The 18,149-nt window shown below is 54.6% G+C and overlaps 1 protein-coding gene across 1 annotated transcript; it reads left to right on the top strand.

Annotated features, from left to right (window-relative positions):
- Window positions 1-1,797: 1,797 nt before the first annotated feature.
- On the top strand, window positions 1,798-18,094 carry NQO1 (NAD(P)H quinone dehydrogenase 1). The gene is made up of 6 exons (XM_062177908.1): window positions 1,798-1,924; window positions 9,031-9,195; window positions 9,283-9,413; window positions 10,880-10,993; window positions 12,296-12,397; window positions 13,183-18,094. Exons 1-6 carry the CDS (start codon window positions 1,918-1,920, stop codon window positions 13,486-13,488), a joined length of 825 nt encoding a protein of 274 aa, XP_062033892.1. The 5' UTR covers window positions 1,798-1,917; the 3' UTR covers window positions 13,489-18,094.
- Window positions 18,095-18,149: the final 55 nt, after the last annotated feature.

Raw genomic sequence — 18,149 nt, 5'->3', positions numbered from 1 at the left:
ACAGGGCTTACACTGCCAGTTCCCCCTCGGGCTTCCCCAGCTTCTCCAGCCACACGGCCTCCTGTGCACAGCATTCACACACACCTCAGCCCATGGCTGAGCACACACCCTCCCGGGCACACGCCCTGCCAGCTCCCGCCGCCTCACTTGACACCCAAGCCTCTCAAAGAGCCATCTGCGTTCGTCTGTCCTCACCCACAGCCTCCTTAACACTGCGGTCGCTCCTCTGCCTCTGCCTGGTTTTTTTTTTTTTTTTAAAGATTTATTTTATTTATTTGAAAGACAGAGTTACAGGAGAGGTAGAGAGAAAGAGAGGTCTTCCATCCGCTGGTTCACTTCCCTGATGGCCGCAACGGCTAGAGCTGCGCCGGTCCGAAGCCAGGAGCTTCCTCCAGGTCTCCCACGTGAGTACTGGGGCCCAAGGCAGGTTCCACATGACTCATTTCCCCTTCTGTCTTGGCTTGACTGTTATGGATTTTCACACAGCATTTTTCTTATTTTTCTATCTTGACTTTTGTCCTATGCATTTTTTTTTTTTTTTGACAGGCAGAGTGGATAGTGAGAGAGAGAGAGAGAAAGGTCTTCCTTTTTGCCGTTGGTTCACCCTCCAATGGCCGCTGCGGCCGGCCCATCGTGCTGATCCGAAGCCAGGAGCCAGGTGCTTCTCCTGGTCTCCCATGCAGGTGCAGGGCCCAAGCACTTGGGCCATCCTCCACTGCACTCCCGGGCCACAGCAGAGAGCTGGCCTGGAAGAGGAGCAACCGGGACAGAATCCGGCACCCCAACCAAGACTAGAACCTGGTGTACAGGCGCCGCAAGGCGGAGGATTAGCCTAGTGAGCCGCAGCGCCGGCCCTACGCATTTATTTTGATTTTTGGAATTATGGAGTTAAAGTATTGTGATTACTGCATTTTGTTAGATTTTGCACCGGCGCAGGTGTTTGGCCTCGTTGGTAGGCGAGTTAGTACGCCCACTTCCCATGATCAGAGTGCCTGGGCTCCATGCAGGCGGCAGCTTCCTGCTAACACAGTCCCTAGGAGGCAGCAGTGATGGGCTCTTCCCATCCAGTTCGGAGACCTGGGCTGAGTTCGCAGCCCACCTTCACTGTGGGGTATGAAGGGCGGGGAACCAGTGTGTGGGAGCCCTTTCTGTCTCCTTCTTGGGCAGTTCCACTCCTTGCCCTCATTGGGAGTTCTTCTGACAGCCATCACTTTAAAGAGCCATTTCCCTTCCCTCCGCCTGCCTGCTGGTTCTGTCCCGCGTCCTGCAGGGTTTTGCTGTAACGGTCACTGCAGGCATTTAAAAGCGTTGGCGCTGCTCTGTGGCCTGGCAACCCCTGTGCGGGATCTGGTGCAGAGCAAGGAAGCTCACCATCTGCCTTTGCCCGTTCTGTGCACTTCCCCAAGCCTGCTAGCTCCCTGCCCACGACCGTAGGCCCGGACTCCGTGGCCAGGAGGAACGGCTGCCACCTGGGGATTTGCCTGGGGAAGCGCGTTCGTTCCTTGGGCCCCAAGTGCCGAATCTGAACCATACAAAGGGAAAAATAAACATTTCCACAGGAAGTTAAAAACTAAATACATTTCCTTGTTGCTCTGGGTCCCCCAAGTCCAGAGTCACCGTGACTCAGCAGAATCTGGGCGTATAGGAAATCCTCTGCACCCACTTTGGCCGGGGGCCCTGGGGCAAGCCCGTCCCCCAGCCCCTCGATCCCATCGAGACCCCCAGGCCAGCGCCCCGCCCCGCTGGCTCTCCGCATATAAAGGAGCCTGTAGTCGGCCAGCCAGCCTGGCTTAGGCTTAGCTGACGCCCCGCCCCGCTGGTGCCTCGCCAAGGCCAGGGGACAACCTGCGGCCCCGCCAGTCCGCGCCGGGTGCCGGGTCTCCTGCGTCTCCGCACGGGTGGCGCGCCGTGGGAGCCATGGCTGGTGAGTACGCAGGGCAGGACGCTGGCGTCACCCGGAGCAGGCCGTAGGGCCTCGGCTCGGAGTTCTGTTCAGACCCAGAAAGTGAAAGAGGCGAGGGGCCCGGGATGGGCCCCGGCCCAGAGTCGGGAGAGGGCCAGCGGGTGAGGGCTTCAGACAGACTTGAACTTGGAGCCAGACGTTTGCCTTCAAAACAGGAGGCGAAGTCAGCACAAGAGGCCAAGCCCAGCCCCCGGTGGACGCCTCGCTTGGCCCCAGACTACTGCAAGCACATTGGAGGCAGTTGCTAACGCTGAGAATAGGTGGCTCCACTTTAAGGTGTGGGTCCCTGCCTGGTGGGGGGACCTGCATTGCTCTTCTAGAGGGGCACACCTGGATTGAGCACCCCCCCCCCCACACACACACCCGCACACACAGCACAGCTCTGCCTCTTGGTGATTTCCGGTTTCCAGAACCGAGGTCCACCTCTGAAAATGGGCTCATGCATGCACTCGGAACCGCGGCTTGCTAAGGAGGTGGGGGAGGCCATTGCCACTGCAGCTGCTAGAGCCTCAGATGAGGCCGAGCAGGGGCTGGAGGCCCGGGAGTTGCTGGCAGAGGTGCACGGAGTGATTATTCTCGCTCACCGGGCAGGCGTGGCAGCTGCTGTTTCTGTCCACAGTGCCCCCCCCCCCCAACATTCCAAGGCCTCCACGGGATGCCTGAGCCTGCAGGTGGTACTGAATTCTGTATACACTGTCTTTTCCTATACCTACATCCCTATGATAACGTTTAATTTATAAATTAGACATACTTCAACATGAAGGTAGACAGAGAGATCTTCCATCCACTGGTTCACTCCCCAAATGCCCACAATAGCTAGGGCTGTGCCAGGCCAAAGCCAAGAGACTAGGCGCTTCATCTGGTCTCCAACATGGGTGGCAGGGGCCCAAGGACTTGGGCCATCATCTGCTGCCTTCCAGACACGTTAGCAGGAAGCTGGGTGGGAAGTGCAGACTGGAACCAAGCACTCCGTCACGGGATGTACGTGTCCTTAGGCAGCGGCTCAACCTGCTGCACCACAAGGCTCACCCCAATGTATTTTTTTAAGGTTTATTTGCAAGGCAGAGTTACAGAGAGGCAGAGGCAGAGAGAAAGGTCTCTGGCATCCACTGGTTCACTCCCCAGATGGCCACAGCAGCCGGAGCTGCACCCATCCGAAGCCAGGAGCTTCTTCTGGGTCTCCTATGAGGGTACAGGGGCCCAAGGACTTGGGCCATCTTCCAGTGCTTTCCCAGGCCATAGCAGAGCGCTGGATCGGAAGTGGAGCAGCCAGGACTTGAACTAGTGCCCATATGGGATGCCGGCACTGCAGGCAGCGGCTTTACTCACTCCACCACAGCACTGGCCCCCCCAATGTATCTTGTAATTCCATTGTCCGTGCCTTTCTGAAGCCCACCTCATTTGTGTAAATGAAACATGAAGAGGGAGTGGTAACGAGGGAAAAGGGAAGATGTGGATCTTGCAGAACGAGTTTTAGCTGTAGCCAGCCAACCTTTAAGGGAATCCGGGGCGCTTGTGTGCGGAGGCATGCAACCCTGCATGCTTGTGACCAGGCCGGGGGCAGAAAGCCCGGAAGTGATCTGAGGGCTTGCTCTTCTGTTTCTACGCAGTGTTCCTTGGTGACTTATTCTCTGCCAAAGAGCTCAGATGGATAATGTTTTACTGCTAACAGCAACAGGTACACTGTACAGTGGACAGTATCCCATAATGCCTTTCTCCATTTTTTTTTCCTGCTATTACTTGCTACTGCATTGGTCATCAGAGAAATCATGCAGCTTGGAAGAGCAGAGTTTTATCTGGAAGGTTACTAACAGTTCTGGGTTTCAGATTGGCCCAAGGGGGAAGGCAGAGAGGAGTGGAGTGTCGGAGCCATGGCAGAGGGCAGAGGTCACTCTCTAGGGAACAGAATCAGGTTCCATGAAGACCAAAGATTGGTGTGGGTTTTTTTTTTTTTTTTTTGACAGGCAGAGTGGATAGTGAGAGAGAGAGACAGAGAGAAAGGTCTTCCTTTTTGCCGTTGGTTCACCCTCCAATGGCTGCTGCGGCCAGCGCATCGCGCTGATCCGAAGCCAGGAGCCAGGTGCTTCTCCTGGTCTCCCATGCGGGTGCAGGGCCCAAGCACTTGGGCCATCCTCCACTGCCTTCCCGGGCCATAGCAGAGAGCTGGCCTGGAAGAGGGGCAACCAGGATAGAATCCGGCGCCCCAACCGGGACTAGAACCCGGTGTGCAGGCGCCGCAAGGCGGAGGATTAGCCTGTTAAGCCACGGCGCCTGCCGATTGGTGTGTTTTGTACACCGATGTATCTCAAGTGCCTGGAACAGTGCCTGGCACGTAGCAGGTGCCCAGGGAACCGTGGTGGAGAGGCTGAGCAGATGGGTTCACGGGAACATTAGCACTTCAGGGGGAGAAAGGAAAGGGGGCCAACAGGGACGTGGGGTGAGATCAAAGACAGGTGAGGGGAAACAAAGATGGACCGGGAGCCTGTTTCACAGCAATGGCCATCTGACAGCAAAGCACAGTGTGTGGAGAGACGCGCTGAGCTGTGCTTGAACTGTTCACTTGAATTAGATACACCTCCCTCATGACCCGGTGACACACTGATGTGCAAGTGCCAGTACTGGGGTGGTGTTGAGATGCTCATGTCCCATACTAGAGTACATGGATTTGATTCCTGGCTCTGGCGCCCGACCCCAACTTCCTGCCAATGCATACAGACCCTGGGAGACAGAGGTGACGGTCACCCATGTGGGGCACCTGGCCGAGTTCCCATCTCCTGGCTTCTGCACCCTGCCCGGCCCCAGCGGAGATTCGGGGAGTGACCCAGAAGGGGGCTCTGTCAGTCTCTCAGCAAAACACCCAAAAATAGAATGAGGTGCTGAGGATAATGCCATCGGTCTTCCAAGGTGCAGCAGCACTGGCGGCCCCTTCAGAAGACCCTGGCTAATGGGCCACCCTGAGGCTCACGGCTGCCACTGTGGAACTCGGTCCCTTACGTCTCGGTCACGCTGATGTCACCCAGCCCTGGAGTAGCTGTTTGAGCCTCTCGGGAGGCAAATTCTGAGCTCTGTGCTGTCCCAGAACACAGTGCTGGTTAGGGAGCAGCAAAGGGAGGCGAGCCCTCCGGGTCCAGACGAGCCCCATGAAAAATGATGTGAAATCGAGGGCCTCAGGGTTACAACTCTGCGTGGTCCATCTCCCAGGGATCCTCTTATCTCCAGCATATAAGCACTTCCCCCAGTCTTGTTCGCTGCAGAGCAGCGTTCTGTGTGTTTTTAAGTCTCTGTAGTCCCGGTGCTGGGCTTTTCTGGGTTATGTTTGAGGGAAATGCGCTATTCTTATCTGTGCCTGGTGCTTCTACACTGTCAAGGTCACGGGCATGCCTGTTGTTGGGTAGCTAGCTCATTAGGAGTAAACCGTGAGGGGCCGGGACTGTGGCCAAGCAGCCCATCAGCACCAGCATCCCATATTGGCATCAGTTCGATTCCCAGCTGCTCCACTTCCAATCCAGCTCCCTGCTAATGTGCTTGGGAAAGCAGTGGAAGGTGGCCCAAGTGCTTGGGCCCCTGAATCCACATGGGAGACCCTGAAGAAGCTCCTGGCTCCTGGTTTAGGCCTCCTAATTTAGTCTTCCTGCACTTACAAAAGTGGCTTTGTAGATTCAAGTCAAGATGCAGGCCGCTATATAGATCAGGAGGGCCCCAGGTTCAAGGCTGAGCCGCAGGGGTTTACCTGGTGGGGAGCAGAGGCCCACAGCCCTCAGTCAGTACTCAAGTCTTTTCTGTACAGGGCCACTTCTACACCCCCGTATCTTCCTCGGATCGCGGGGTGTACCCAGCAATGACAGGCGAGTTCACCCTCCCGCCACCCTCACCTTGGCCTCTTCTAAACTACCAAATGCGCCGGAATGCTCCAAGTCCCTTCCTGTCTGCACCAGATGCTGCCCCAAAGGCAAATCCCGCTCCCATCCACTCTCAGTGCTTCTCAAACAAGGCCACCCCCACCGCGGGGCCTCGCCAGAGACCTGCTGGTGATCCAAGAGATCAGCTCGCTCAGGCCGGCATGGCCCCCGCTGACTTCATCGTTTCCCGCTCAGATGTTTCCATTTTCACAGGCCTTCAGTCTCCCAACAGCTAAGCAGAGCTGCCGCGGGGCAGCCAGCAGCCACCTGCGGCTGTGTGGGGCTCGGTGCACAGCCAGGGCCCCGAGGGCCACGTGGCCACAGCATGAGCCTGGGTGTCCAGGAAAAGGGGCAGGGCAAGAGGGCATGGAAAAGTGAGTGCGGCGATTTCCAAAGAGGTTTCAGTAACAAAACTCCCAACATTTTCCTCTGTCTCCAGTAGCCTGACAACTCTAGTGCTGTTCCAACAAAGTAGCCGCTGGTTACGGAACTTCCAGGAACCCCGTGCCCTCTCCAGGCCCAGGTGCGACTGTGGGCACCTGGCTGAGCACCCCAGCCCCAGGACGGCCTGCTGGCTCAGAGGTTCGAGCCGAAGCCTCTCTGATGCCCTGGGTATCAAATCTTCTTATTTTACTCCACAGGATTCCTCCGTAGGGAAGATATTGATGAAGAAGTGGGGGGTAGGAGGGGGATAGGAGGAAGAGGAGGAGGAGGAAGATTACCCTTGACTGAGCACCTACTGTGTGCCAGGCATTATGCTAACCCGTCTAAGTAGAAGTCTCCAGTGTTCCCAACAACCTTAGGAAGCAGGTGTTCAGTGTCCTCACGCTACCAGCAATAGCAGGGCTGGTCGCTCTGATCTCAAAGTCCGTTCTACAGCTCTGTTTCTGCAGCTTTCAGAGAGCTGCCCCTCCCACGGGTGTGGGAGGCTGTGAGCAGGGTCACAGGCTCCCCAGGAGTGGATGGAGGCTGGGCTCAGCCTGCTGACTTGTGGCACAGCTAGCTCACTTTCCTTAGGTTGGTGCTCTCAGGATCTGGAGGGAGCCCAGGGGTGCCCAGGGGTGGGAAACCATCAGGCTGTGGGCAAAGCAGGAGCAGAGAGCAGTCCCGCCTGGAAAGCTCCCCCAGCTCTGCAGGGGTGAAGTGTGCAGGTGCGAGAAGCAACAGCTGGGTCCCAGGGGGCCCCGGCCTGTGCTACCTCTCCCCGAGTCAGCTCAGGCCATTGCGGCCATTTGGGGAGTGAACCAGCGGAAGGGAGGCCTCTGTCTCTCCTCTCTAACTCTACCTTTCAAATAAAATAAAATAATCTTAAGAAAGAAGAAAAGAGCAAGCGTGGACGTCCAGCCCCGCCGGTTTCCTTGTTTACTGAGTCAGGCAATCCCTGTAGCACCGCTGGGAAGTCCACCGAAGGAAGGCGGCAGTGTCCCTCAGACACAGAGAGCAACGCAAAGGACAGTGGCAACGGAGCCGCCAGGACTGCAGCCCCCGGCGTGGATGCACCGGGAGGAAGCGGGGTGTGAGTGTGGTGAAGTCAGCCTCCCCCTTTCCCAGCCTGCCACAGCGCAGTCACTTCCGCGGCATTTCAGGCATCAGCCAGCGCAAACGCCAGACTCTCAAAGAGGCTGGGACCGGGGCCCAAGCCTGTCAAACCTGCGCTTGGCCTGAGCCCGGGGGCCCCTGCGCCAGGGCGGCCAGGGATGCAAGCAGGAGGGGCCCGGGGCCCACGCGGCCGCCCGCACGATCTTAGTTACCTGGAGCTCTTCCAGCAGGACCGACCCGTCCAGGTGGCCTCCCTCCCAGGGCAGGACGTCCCAGGAGCAGTGGCTGGGTCATCCCCCTTCTCCGGTCCTTCCCCACACAGCTGCACACTGCGGCGTGCATTTGGGTCGGAGTTACCCCTGCTGCCTACTCACCGTGTGGTCACTGCTTAGCTCTCGGGCGCCGCCGGGTTCTCCCGCGTCGGGGTGGGATCCCGCATGTCCCAGCCCCGCCGAGCTGTGTCGCAGAGCGCCCACATCGAGGCCGGCAGTTTACCCGTCACAGCTCTGGAGAGCGGGAAGCTCCGGGTCAAGGCTCCCAGGGGTTCCGCGTCTGCAGAGAGGCAGGTGGGACCGGGAGCCGGCGCACACCTGCTGCAGCCGCCGCTGTGGGCGCCTTGAGCACGTTAGCGAGGAGTGAGGCTCGTGGTCTCACGGCCTTGCCAGGGCCCCTCCTCCTGACAATAAACACCTGAGCTGCAGCAGGGACGGTGCCAGCACAGGTGGTTCTGGCGCTGGGAGAAGACCACGGCCCGTGCTGTGGCTGCGCAGTGAGGCTCCGGTCCTGGCCTCCGCATCCACTCAGCTAGCCTAGAGAGAGTCCCCTCTCCTATGGTGGCTCCCTGTGTTGGCCCCTCATGCCAATCCACATACTGGAGTATGCACGTCCCTCCCTCCTGCCTTCCTTTTAAATAAAAATAGATTGACCTTTGCTTGCGTCCTGTTAATAATGTGTCGAGGAGATCCTCCTGGGTTTCTTGCTAATGGCTTATTATCCTGTCCTGTGGATGTAGCTGCAATTGATTAAAATGGTCCCCATAAACAGACCATCTCACTTTTGCCAATCAAGAGTGGTGTGGGATGCAATCCTTGCGCCCATATCCTGATGCCTTTACTCTGTAGGGCACACTCCCCCAAACTGCAACGATGGAGCAAAGCTGAATGTGCCTTGAACATTGTTTAAAAAGATTTATTCATTGGGCCAGTGCTGTGGGTAAAGCTGCCACCTGCAGCGCCAGCATCCCATGTGGCCGCCGGTTCAAGACCTGGTTGCTCCACTTTGGATCCAGTTCTATGCTATGGCCTGGGAAAGCAGTAGAAGATGGCCCAAGACCTTGGGCCCCTGTAGCTGTATGTGAGACCCTGGAGGAAGCTCCTAGCTCCTGGCTTTGGATCGGTGCAGCTCCAGCTGTTGCAGCCATTTGGGGAGTGAACCTGTGGATGGAAGACCTCTCTCTCTGCCTCTGCCTCTGCCTCTCTGTCACTCTGCCTTTCATATATATATATATAATATATATTATATATATATATAAACCCTCTGAAATCCAAAACACTTCTGGCTCCAAGTGTTTGGGATACGGGCCACTCGGCAGGTAATGGCCTTGGTCCACTTGCCTGTGTCCGTCCACAGTCAGGAAAGCACTGATCGTCCTGGCCCACGCCGAGAGGACGTCCTTCAACTATGCCATGAAGGAGGCCGCCGTGGAGGCCTTGAAGAGGACAGGCTGGGAGGTGGCCGAGTCGGACCTGTACGCCATGAACTTCAACCCCGTCCTTTCCAGGAAGGACATCACAGGTGCGAGCCCTGCCTCCCCTGCACTTCGTGGGGGCCGTCCTTGCCCGTGGGTGCCTGGGCCTCAGCCTCTCTTTGCCCTGTGTGCAGGCAAGCTGAAGGACCCCGAGAACTTCCAGTACCCTGCCGAGTCCACTCTGGCTTATAAGGAAGGCCGGCTGAGCCCGGACATCGTGGCCGAGCAGAAGAAGCTGCAGGCCGCAGACCTGGTGGTATTTCAGGTAGGGGAGGACGGGACAGCAGACGGGGTGTCGGGGACAGCGAGTTCTCCGTAGGCTCGCCCTGTCACCTGATGAGCCCTCGCCTCCTGGGAAAGTCACTCCCCACCGCCGTCTGCACACAGGGCCGGTGGCGTCGAGGCGCGGGATCCCGCAGGTTTGCAGGTATGTTGCTCCTTATGTGCACGAGAGCACCTGCAAAGGAGCACGTGGAGGCCTTGAGCTCTTTCCCCCAGGGTGCCTGACCTCCCCGTCCAGCGGGGGTTCCTGCTGGACGCTCAGGGTGTGCGCAGCTCCCGGAGAATCCTGCAGGGTTGGTGGGGCGAAGCCGGGGACGCTGGCTTCCAGGCTGGGGGACCACGGCCCTCGTCCTCCCACTCTGGAATGGTGTGCGCTCGTCAGCGTCCTGCCTCCCCGTGCTGGGCTGCAGGCAGTGCCTTTGCTGCCGCCAGCTCCACCGACCAGGGACTGTCCTGACCCTGGAAGTACACAACAGGGGGCTACAGGCTGTTCCTTCAGCTGCAGAGCGTCCTGGCCTTAAAGTCCTCTATTCTGCCTCCTCGCCCCGGGCCTGTGGCGCCCCACGGGACGCCTGCTGGATCCCCATTTTCTACAGCTTCTTACCCTGGCGTAGCCATGGCAGCAGCAGCCCTGTCCTCTTGTCAGAATCGCTGCGTTTCAGGATGGGAAAGGACCTTGGTGTTCTGCACGCGTGGCTCTGTCTGACACACGCCTGCTTCCCTGTCAGTACAGCTGTGCCGGTTGTACACCGCCAAACCGTGCCACACACAAGGGCAGTGGAGGCCCTGCAGACTGTGTGTGTCTTCTGACAGCTTCCTAGCAGGTGGCAGGAAAAGGCTTATCCTGGCAAAGTCATTGCACCATGATCGTCTTTCCACATGAAAATAAAATGTCGGCTGGCGCTGCGGCTCACTAGGCTAATCCTTCACCTGTGGCACCGGCACCCCGAGTTCTAGTCCCAGTTGGGGCACCGGTTCTGTCCCGGTTGCCTCTCTTCCAGTCCAGCTCTTTGCTGTGGGAAGGCAATGGAGGATGGCCCAAGTCCTTGGGCTCTGCACCTGCATGGGAGATCAGGAGAAGCACCTGGCTCCTGGCTTCGGATCGTCGAAGCGCACCAGCTGTAGCGGCCATTTGAGGGCTGAACCAACGGAAGGAAGACCTTTCTGTCTGTCTCTCTCTCACTGTCTAACTCTGCCTGTCAAATAAATTTTAAAAAAGAAAAGTGCAGTCCCGCGAAGCCGCCTGCTTGTGCTTCTGGGTTTTGTCCACTGTAAGTGCAAGTCAGACCGTTTTCTCTTCAGTGAGTTCGTTCCTCCTAAAGGGCTGGACAGAGGCCCAGGGAAGGGAGCGCCCCCTGCCGTGACGCCATGGGCAGCAGCCCAGCACCCTGCTCCGCCGTCTGAGCTGGGCGCCCCCGATTTGACCTCCGGGCTGTCTCTGTCCCACAGTTCCCGCTGCAGTGGTTTGGAGTCCCTGCCATTCTGAAGGGCTGGTACGAGCGAGTGCTCATCGGGGAGTTCGCCTACACGTACGCCTCCATGTATGACAAGGGGCCCTTCCGGGTAGGTGGACGACGCCGTGTTCTCCAGCAGGTGGATTCTGGGTAGATTCTGTTCGGGGCACAGCTTTGAGCACGAATAGGTACTAAAGGCGAGGCTCTGGGTCCTTTGAGAGAGAGGCGTGATCAAGGATTTTGGATGACATGATTGGCCATTTGGTCTGAAGTACCCCAGGAATAGCAAGCAGGGAGAGAGGTAGATAAAATTAGAATGGCAGGCAGTGTGGCGCGGCGGTTAAAGTTGCACCATGGGATGCCCACGTCCCATCTCAAGAGCGCCTGGTTCGAGTCCCAGCTCTTCTGCTTCCAATCCAGCTTCCTGCTAATGCACACCCCGGGAGGCAGCAGGTGATGGCCCAACTCCTTGGGTTTCTGCCACCTGTGGGAGACCCAGATTGAGTTCTGGGCTACCTGGCCCAGACCTAACTGCTGAGGGTATGGGGGGAAGTGAAGCAGAGGACGATCTCTGTGTCTGCCTTTCAAATGAAATGTTTACAAATACTAGGGTGGCAGAACACTGAGAGGTGGAGCTGGGTGATGGATGTGTCATTGCACTACTTTCTCCTCTTTATGTGTGTTTGAAACTTTCCATATTAAAAAGAAAATCTTTGGGTTTCTTTGAGCCCTAAATATTGTACATGAAAGCTTTTCAGACCTCTTATTTTATTTTTTAAAAGATTTATTTTATTTATGTGAAAGGCTGAGTGACAGAGAAAAAGGAGACAGAGAGAGAAAGAAATTCCCATCCAGCTGGTTCACTCCCCAGATGGCTGCCGCGGCCGGGGCTGGGCTGGCCCAGGAGCCAGGAGCGCCATCTAGGTGGTAAGGACTCCGGCACTTGCTAGGTCCGTTAGCAGGTACTCAGTACAGCGGGGACTACTGCATCTGGAGCTTAGACAGGGGGCGCCACTGGCAGCTTAACCTGTGCGCCGTAGTGGCCAGCGCCCCTCTTGTGCAGGTCTTACCCTCGGCCGTGTCCAGAAGCGGTGGGGAAAGGTAGAAACAAACTGCACACAGCTAATCCGGCTGAGCAGCCAGCAGCCACACTGCTGTTGGTTACTGCGCCAGCCTTGACTGACTGGCCAGAGCGGGCATGTGGAGGCCTTGGCGTGCCCGGGCTCCTGTCTGTGGACCACGTGGGCTGCTGCTTGTGCACACTCTTCCTGTGTAGCTCAGGGGAGCTCAAGCGGGAAGGGGACCAGCAGATCCAGAGGCCTGGTGCGCTGCCCTCCCTGGGCTGTCCCGTTAGCGCCCTGTCCCCCGGGGCACGCGAGTGCCGTGAATGAAGCTGCTGTTTTCTTTGCAGAAGAAGAAGGCTCTGCTTTCCATCACCACGGGAGGCAGCGGCTCCATGTACTCTCTCCAGGGTATCCACGGGGACATGAACATCATTCTCTGGCCAATTCAGGTACGTGGTTTCCAAGGCACGTTCAGCGGAGTTCATTGGGCTTTCTGTGGGGGTCTCAAGCCTCCAGACGGCGGCCCGAACACCACACCGAGGGTGCTGATGAAGGCAGGGTCACGAGGCAGAGCCACAGGGGGCTGCCTGTCTCCCCAGGCCCCCGCCATTACAGCCTACACACATGGGCGCACGTGGGCAAGGGCTCCCGCAGCTGAGCCTCGCTCTGGGCAGCCTCAGGCCCTGCTTCTCTGGACGCTGGCCTGACGTCACTCTCCAGTCTTCCAGGCCTCTCCAACTGGCCAAGACGGTCTCATGGGTCCTCTTAGGACCCAAGTCAACTTCAGAACAGTGGTCGGATCCAGCCGGTTGGTAGAGACACATAAAACCGCAGTCTGGGGTGGGCTTTCTGGTGGGCGCTCAAGATAATCTTTTCGAAGGAAGGAAGAGGCTGGCGGGAAGCATCATTTCTGAGGACTTGTTAAGGAGCCGAGAGGCGGCGAAATGCGCATCTGGAGCCTTGGCACGAGGCCCTCCCTGGGCGCTTTTGGCAGAGAATCCAGGCTGGCACAGATTCAAGGTGTTTCTCAGTTCCAGAAGCGCCCAGCTGAATAGACTCAAACAGGCGACAGCCAGGTAGAGAGGGCACAGCCGTGAGCTGACCCCGGGGAGCCGAGGCCTCCTCGCTGGAGTCTTGTTGGGAAGCCGTGCCCTTGAACTCCTGTTGCTTGTCGGCAAGCCCAGCGACATGGGGTTGGTTCTGTGACTTAGCCCTGCGCTTTGTGTCTCCCCAGAGCGGCATTCTGCATTTCTGTGGATTCCAAGTCCTGGAACCTCAGCTGACGTACAGCATCGGGCACACTCCAGAGGACGCCCGGGTCCAGATCCTGCAGCGGTGGAAGGAGCGCCTGGGGAGTATTTGGGATGAGGCTCCTCTGTATTTTCCTCCAAGCAGCCTTTTTGACCTAAACTTCCAGACAGGGTTCTTAATGAAAAAAGAGGTGCAAGAAGAGCAGAAAAACAAGGCAGTTGGCCTCTCTGTGGGCCATCACTTGGGCAAGTCCATCCCAACTGACAACCAGATCAAAGCCAGCAAATAAGATCCCTAAGCTTTGATCAGGCCTCCCTTCTTGCTTCAGTGCTTCCGATTGGGGTTTTCTTATCCCATGAGACATGAGTAGCAGGGGCTGCACTGTGGCACAGCGGGTTAAAGCTCTGGCCTGAAGCGCCGGCATCCCATGTGGGCACTGGTACAAGTCCTGGCTGCTCCACTTCAGATCCGGCCCTTTGCTATGGCCTGGGAAAGCAGTGGATGACGACCCAAGTGGATGACCCCCCACATGGGGGGCCCAGAGGAAGCTCCTGGCTCCTGGCTTCGGATTGGCTTAGCTCCGGCCGCTGCAACCATTTGGGGAAGTGAACCAGTGGATGGGAGACCTCTCTCTCTACCTCTCTATATAACTGTCTTTCAAATAAATAAATCTTTAACAAAAATGACTAGGAGAAGTAACATCCTCTATTCACATATTTTACAGCACTTTAATTTTATTGCTAAATGAAACATGATTAGGTTGTTATGACATAGAAACAAAATCTGATTAGGCTCAAGAGGCCATTTTAAGACATATGTCAGGGAAAGGCATGCAAGAACGCCAGAAGGGATTCTTTAGGGTTATCCATAAGTTTAATTTTTTTAAAATTAAACTTTATCTATCTGAGAGGCAGAATGTGAGAATGCCTATCTGCTGGGTCACTCCCCAAATGCCTACATCAGCCAGGACTGGGCTGGGCTGCAGTCCGTGCTGGGAATCAATCCAAGTCTCTCACTCAGCAGGAGGAACCCAACCCCTTGAGCAGTCCTCTCCTGCTGCCTTCTGGCACCGTGCCGGCAGGAAGCTGTGCCAGGAATTGAACCCGGGTTAGTACTCCAATAGGAGTTGCCCTGGATTCTTTGTTTTTAGGGCTAAATTTTTAGGACTAACTCTGGCTAGAGAGCATCCAATTCTCCGATGACCTATTTTAATTACCTCTCTGTGGTTTATGGCAGAAGGGAATTGCTCAAAGAAATGACTGAATCCATCAGACCTAAGGGACTTGTTTGGTCGTTAGTAATCTGACGCTTGTTTGTGATATATATTTGTTTCAATTACTACCCAGTGACTAATATTCCTGATATGAGGATTACTCTACCTTCAGCTTACCTTGTTTGTGTAGAGCTCACACAGATACCCTGAAATGAATAACTACGATCTCTACCTCACTTCAATCTTTTTAAATAAGAGATTAATTTATTTTATTTATTTGAAAGGCATTGAGAGAGGGACTCATCTTTCTGCTAGGTCACTTAGCAAATGCCTACAACAGTGGAGGCAGGTCAAGCTGAAGCCAAGAGCCAGGAACTCCACCTGGGTCTCCCATGTGGGTTGCAAGAACCCAACTACTAGCGCCATCATCTGCTGCCTCCCAGGCATGTTAGCAGGAAGCTATATCAGAAGTGCGGAGGAGCTGGGACATGAACCAGGCACTCCAAAATAGGATGTGGGCATTGCAAGTGGCGGCTTAACCCACTGAATCACAATGCCCACCCCTCAATTTTCTAATTTAATGTTTGCAGGAGTAAGCCAACATATCTACACCCTACAAGTGCTACATGAATTCAGGAAAGGCAACCTTAAATATTTAAAAGTTTTCCCCCTAAACTAACCTTATTTGTGATCTATACAAACTTCTGAAAGGCTGTTTTCTGTATTATTGCTAAACTGAAGACTTTCCTTTTAAGGCTGTATTTTGGCCTCAGAATTTTAGGATGAAATTCTAAGCCCAGAGTTTTAGTAACTTTTTTAAAAATTTTTTTAAAAAAATTTTTTGACAGGCAGAGTTAGACAGTGAGAGAGAGAGAGAGAAAGGTCTTCCTTCCGTTGGTTCACCTCCCAAGTGGCTGCTACGGCCAGCGCGCTGCGCCGATCCGAAGCCAGGAGCCAGGTGCTTCCTCTTGGTCTCTCTTGCGGGTGCAGGGCATTCTCCACTGCCTTCCCGGGCCACAGCAGAGAGCTGGACTGGAAGAGGAGCAACCGGGACAGAAGCAATGCCCCAACCAGGACTAGAACCCAGGGTGCCGGCACCATAGGCGGAGGATTAGCCTAGTGAGCCGTGGCGCCAGCCGAGTTTTAATAACTTTGAACAGTTTTGTCATAGCATTCTGATTTTTGTTTAAATTCTTGAAGTACCTCTTTTCATACTGTTGGTCTAATAATCCAAATAGAATATAAGACTGCCCTCTTGTGGTGTGTGCAAAAAAGTAAGAGAAATGTTGCTAAGCAAGGTTGCCTGCAAATGGCAAACAGCTCACAGGAGAACCACATGCACAGATGCTGGCTGCTGGCTGGCGCTGGCTTTCTTCTCTAAACAATATCCATGGTAGCAGATGGCTGGGTGTTGTCTTCTTCACGGTGATTTTGTATAAATTTCTGAAAGTTTCAAATAAAATCTAAATAAATATAGGACCATACTCATTGGTATCAGTGACACTAGTGACATCAGCATTCAGGCAAAAGCAGAATCTGCTGGAAGATGGGACCAGAGAATTATTAAATTACAGGCCACAAACCCACAGGTATATAGTTTGAGAACTTGCTCAACAGGGCTGCTTTATACTGAATGGTAATGGGACAACCTATTCAGATCCTCCCACAAACTTAAACTAGAACCAGGAAAGGGGTGGGCAGTTGGTGGGGTGCCACTTGGGTTACCCATTTCCCACACTGAAGTGCCTTGGTTTGAGTCCTGCTACACTTGGACCTCCAGCTTCCTGCTAACGCAGACCATGGGAGGTGGCAGCAATGGCTCAACATGCCTGCCACACACATAGGGAACCTGGATTGAGTTTCTGGCTCCTCGTTTGCACATTTGGGGGAGTAAATCAGAAGATGGGACATCTCTGTCTTTGCCTTGCAAATCTGAGAGCCAGAGAATAGAGCAGTGTAGAAATCAAAAATGTGGGGCCGGCACTGTGGCACAGCGGGTTAATGCCCTGGCCTGAAGCGACGGCATCCCAAATGGGTGCCGGTTCGAGTCTTGGCTACTCTACTTCCTATCCAGCTCTCTGCTATGGAAGAAGCTCCTGGCTCCTGATCGGCGCAGTTCCGGCCGTTGCAGCCAATTGAGGAGTGAACCATTGCACGAAGACTCTCTCTCTCTTTCTCTGCCTCTCCTTTCTCTGTGTAACTCTTTCAAATAAATAAAAAGAAATCTTTAAAAAAATCAATAAAAATGTAAATGTAAATGCCCTCAGGACAATACTTATGCCCTGATTTATCTAATCACTGGGCTTGGAAGTTGCACTGGGAATACAATGAACAAAGCCAAGTACCTGCCCTCATAGCACTTAGATTTTAATGTAAATGTGATAAGAGACAAGCTGACTTACTTATCTGAAAGTCCAAATTAGAGAGATGAGCTTCTATCTGCTGATTCATCCCCCAGATGGCTTCAATGGTCCAGGCTAGGCAGGCCAAAGCCTGGAGCCAGGAGCTTCTTCAGTCTTCCACAAAGCACTTGGGCCATCTTCTGCTGCTTTTCCCAGGTGAATTAGCAGGGAGCTGGATCAGAAGTGGAGCAGCTGGGACTCCAACTGGCACCAATAACGGTTGCTGGCACTGGAGGCAGCAGTTTCCCCGGTAGGTCATGCCGGCCCCTCCGTGAACTTTTTGAAGCCCCCTTATGTATGTATGTTATTTTAAGTGACTATTCATTTAGGGGTTACGCATGGGATGTCAAAAATTGCCACTGTTTCTTAGAGTCAATAGTCTGATAAGGTATAAGCATCCTATTGAAACCAGCATCTCAAGATGAGTGCTCAGCCTAGCAGCTAACACACCATTTGGGACACTCACATCACTTATCGGAATGCCTGGGTTCGAGTCCTGGCTCTGCTTCTGGTTCCAGCTTTCTGCTAATGTCTACCCTGGGAGGAAGCAGGTGATAGCCCAAGGAGTTCGGTCATTGCCACCCACATCGTAGACCTGCGTTGAGTTTCTGGCTCCTGGCTTTTGCCTAGCCTTGCCCACACTCTGTCTTTCAAATAAATAAAAAGTAACACCATACCTCTTTTTAAAAAGATTTATTTATTTGAAAGGCGGAGATACAGAGAGGCCGGGGGCGGAGAGGGAGAGAGGTCTTCTGTCTTCTGGTTGCAGATGGCTGCAATGGCCAGAGCTGCACCAATCTGAAGCCAGGAGCCGGGAGCTTCTTTCAGGTCTTGCAGGGGCCCAAGGACTTGGGCCATCTTCTACTGCTCTCCCAGGCCATAGCAGAGAGCTGGATAGGAAGTGGAGCAGCCAGGACTCAAACTGGCACCTGTATGGGATGCTGGCACTACTGGCGGCAGCTTTACCCTCTATGTCACAGCACCAGCCCTGCCACATCTCTTAAGCTTTAGTTTTATGCACATAATGATATATTCTGTATTAGTATTTATTTAATATTATACTTTAATATGACTCACTTCCCCCACATGGTCTGGTAGGGGAACACATTTTTTTCTAGTTTCACTAAAATACATATAAGTTTAAAAATGTGTAGTATGTTACCCATACAACCCCTAAAATTGCTCTGAGATTGGGAGGTTGGGAGATTTTTCATCAAAAACATCTCCATGGGTATATGTTAAACAAAGGACATTTAAACTAAGTAAAACAGTAAAACAAACTGTGTCACACTGAGTCATTTGTGTTCTGCCTGGCAAATTAGTGGGTATGAACTG

The sequence above is a fragment of the Lepus europaeus genome, chromosome 19 (genome assembly GCF_033115175.1).
Source record: "Lepus europaeus isolate LE1 chromosome 19, mLepTim1.pri, whole genome shotgun sequence".
NCBI lineage: Eukaryota > Metazoa > Chordata > Mammalia > Lagomorpha > Leporidae > Lepus > Lepus europaeus.
Note: the sequence above shows the minus strand (reverse complement) of the source record. Positions and strands in the feature narration are given on the sequence as shown.

What these genes read in the sequence shown, in the direction of transcription:
- NQO1 (XM_062177908.1), top strand. An exon ending in TTCCAGGAAGGACATCACAG is followed by an intron (nt 9,196 to 9,282) that starts GTGCGAGCCCTG and finishes CCCTGTGTGCAG; the next exon opens with GCAAGCTGAAGGACCCCGAG. An exon ending in TCATTCTCTGGCCAATTCAG is followed by an intron (nt 12,398 to 13,182) that starts GTACGTGGTTTC and finishes GTGTCTCCCCAG; the next exon opens with AGCGGCATTCTGCATTTCTG.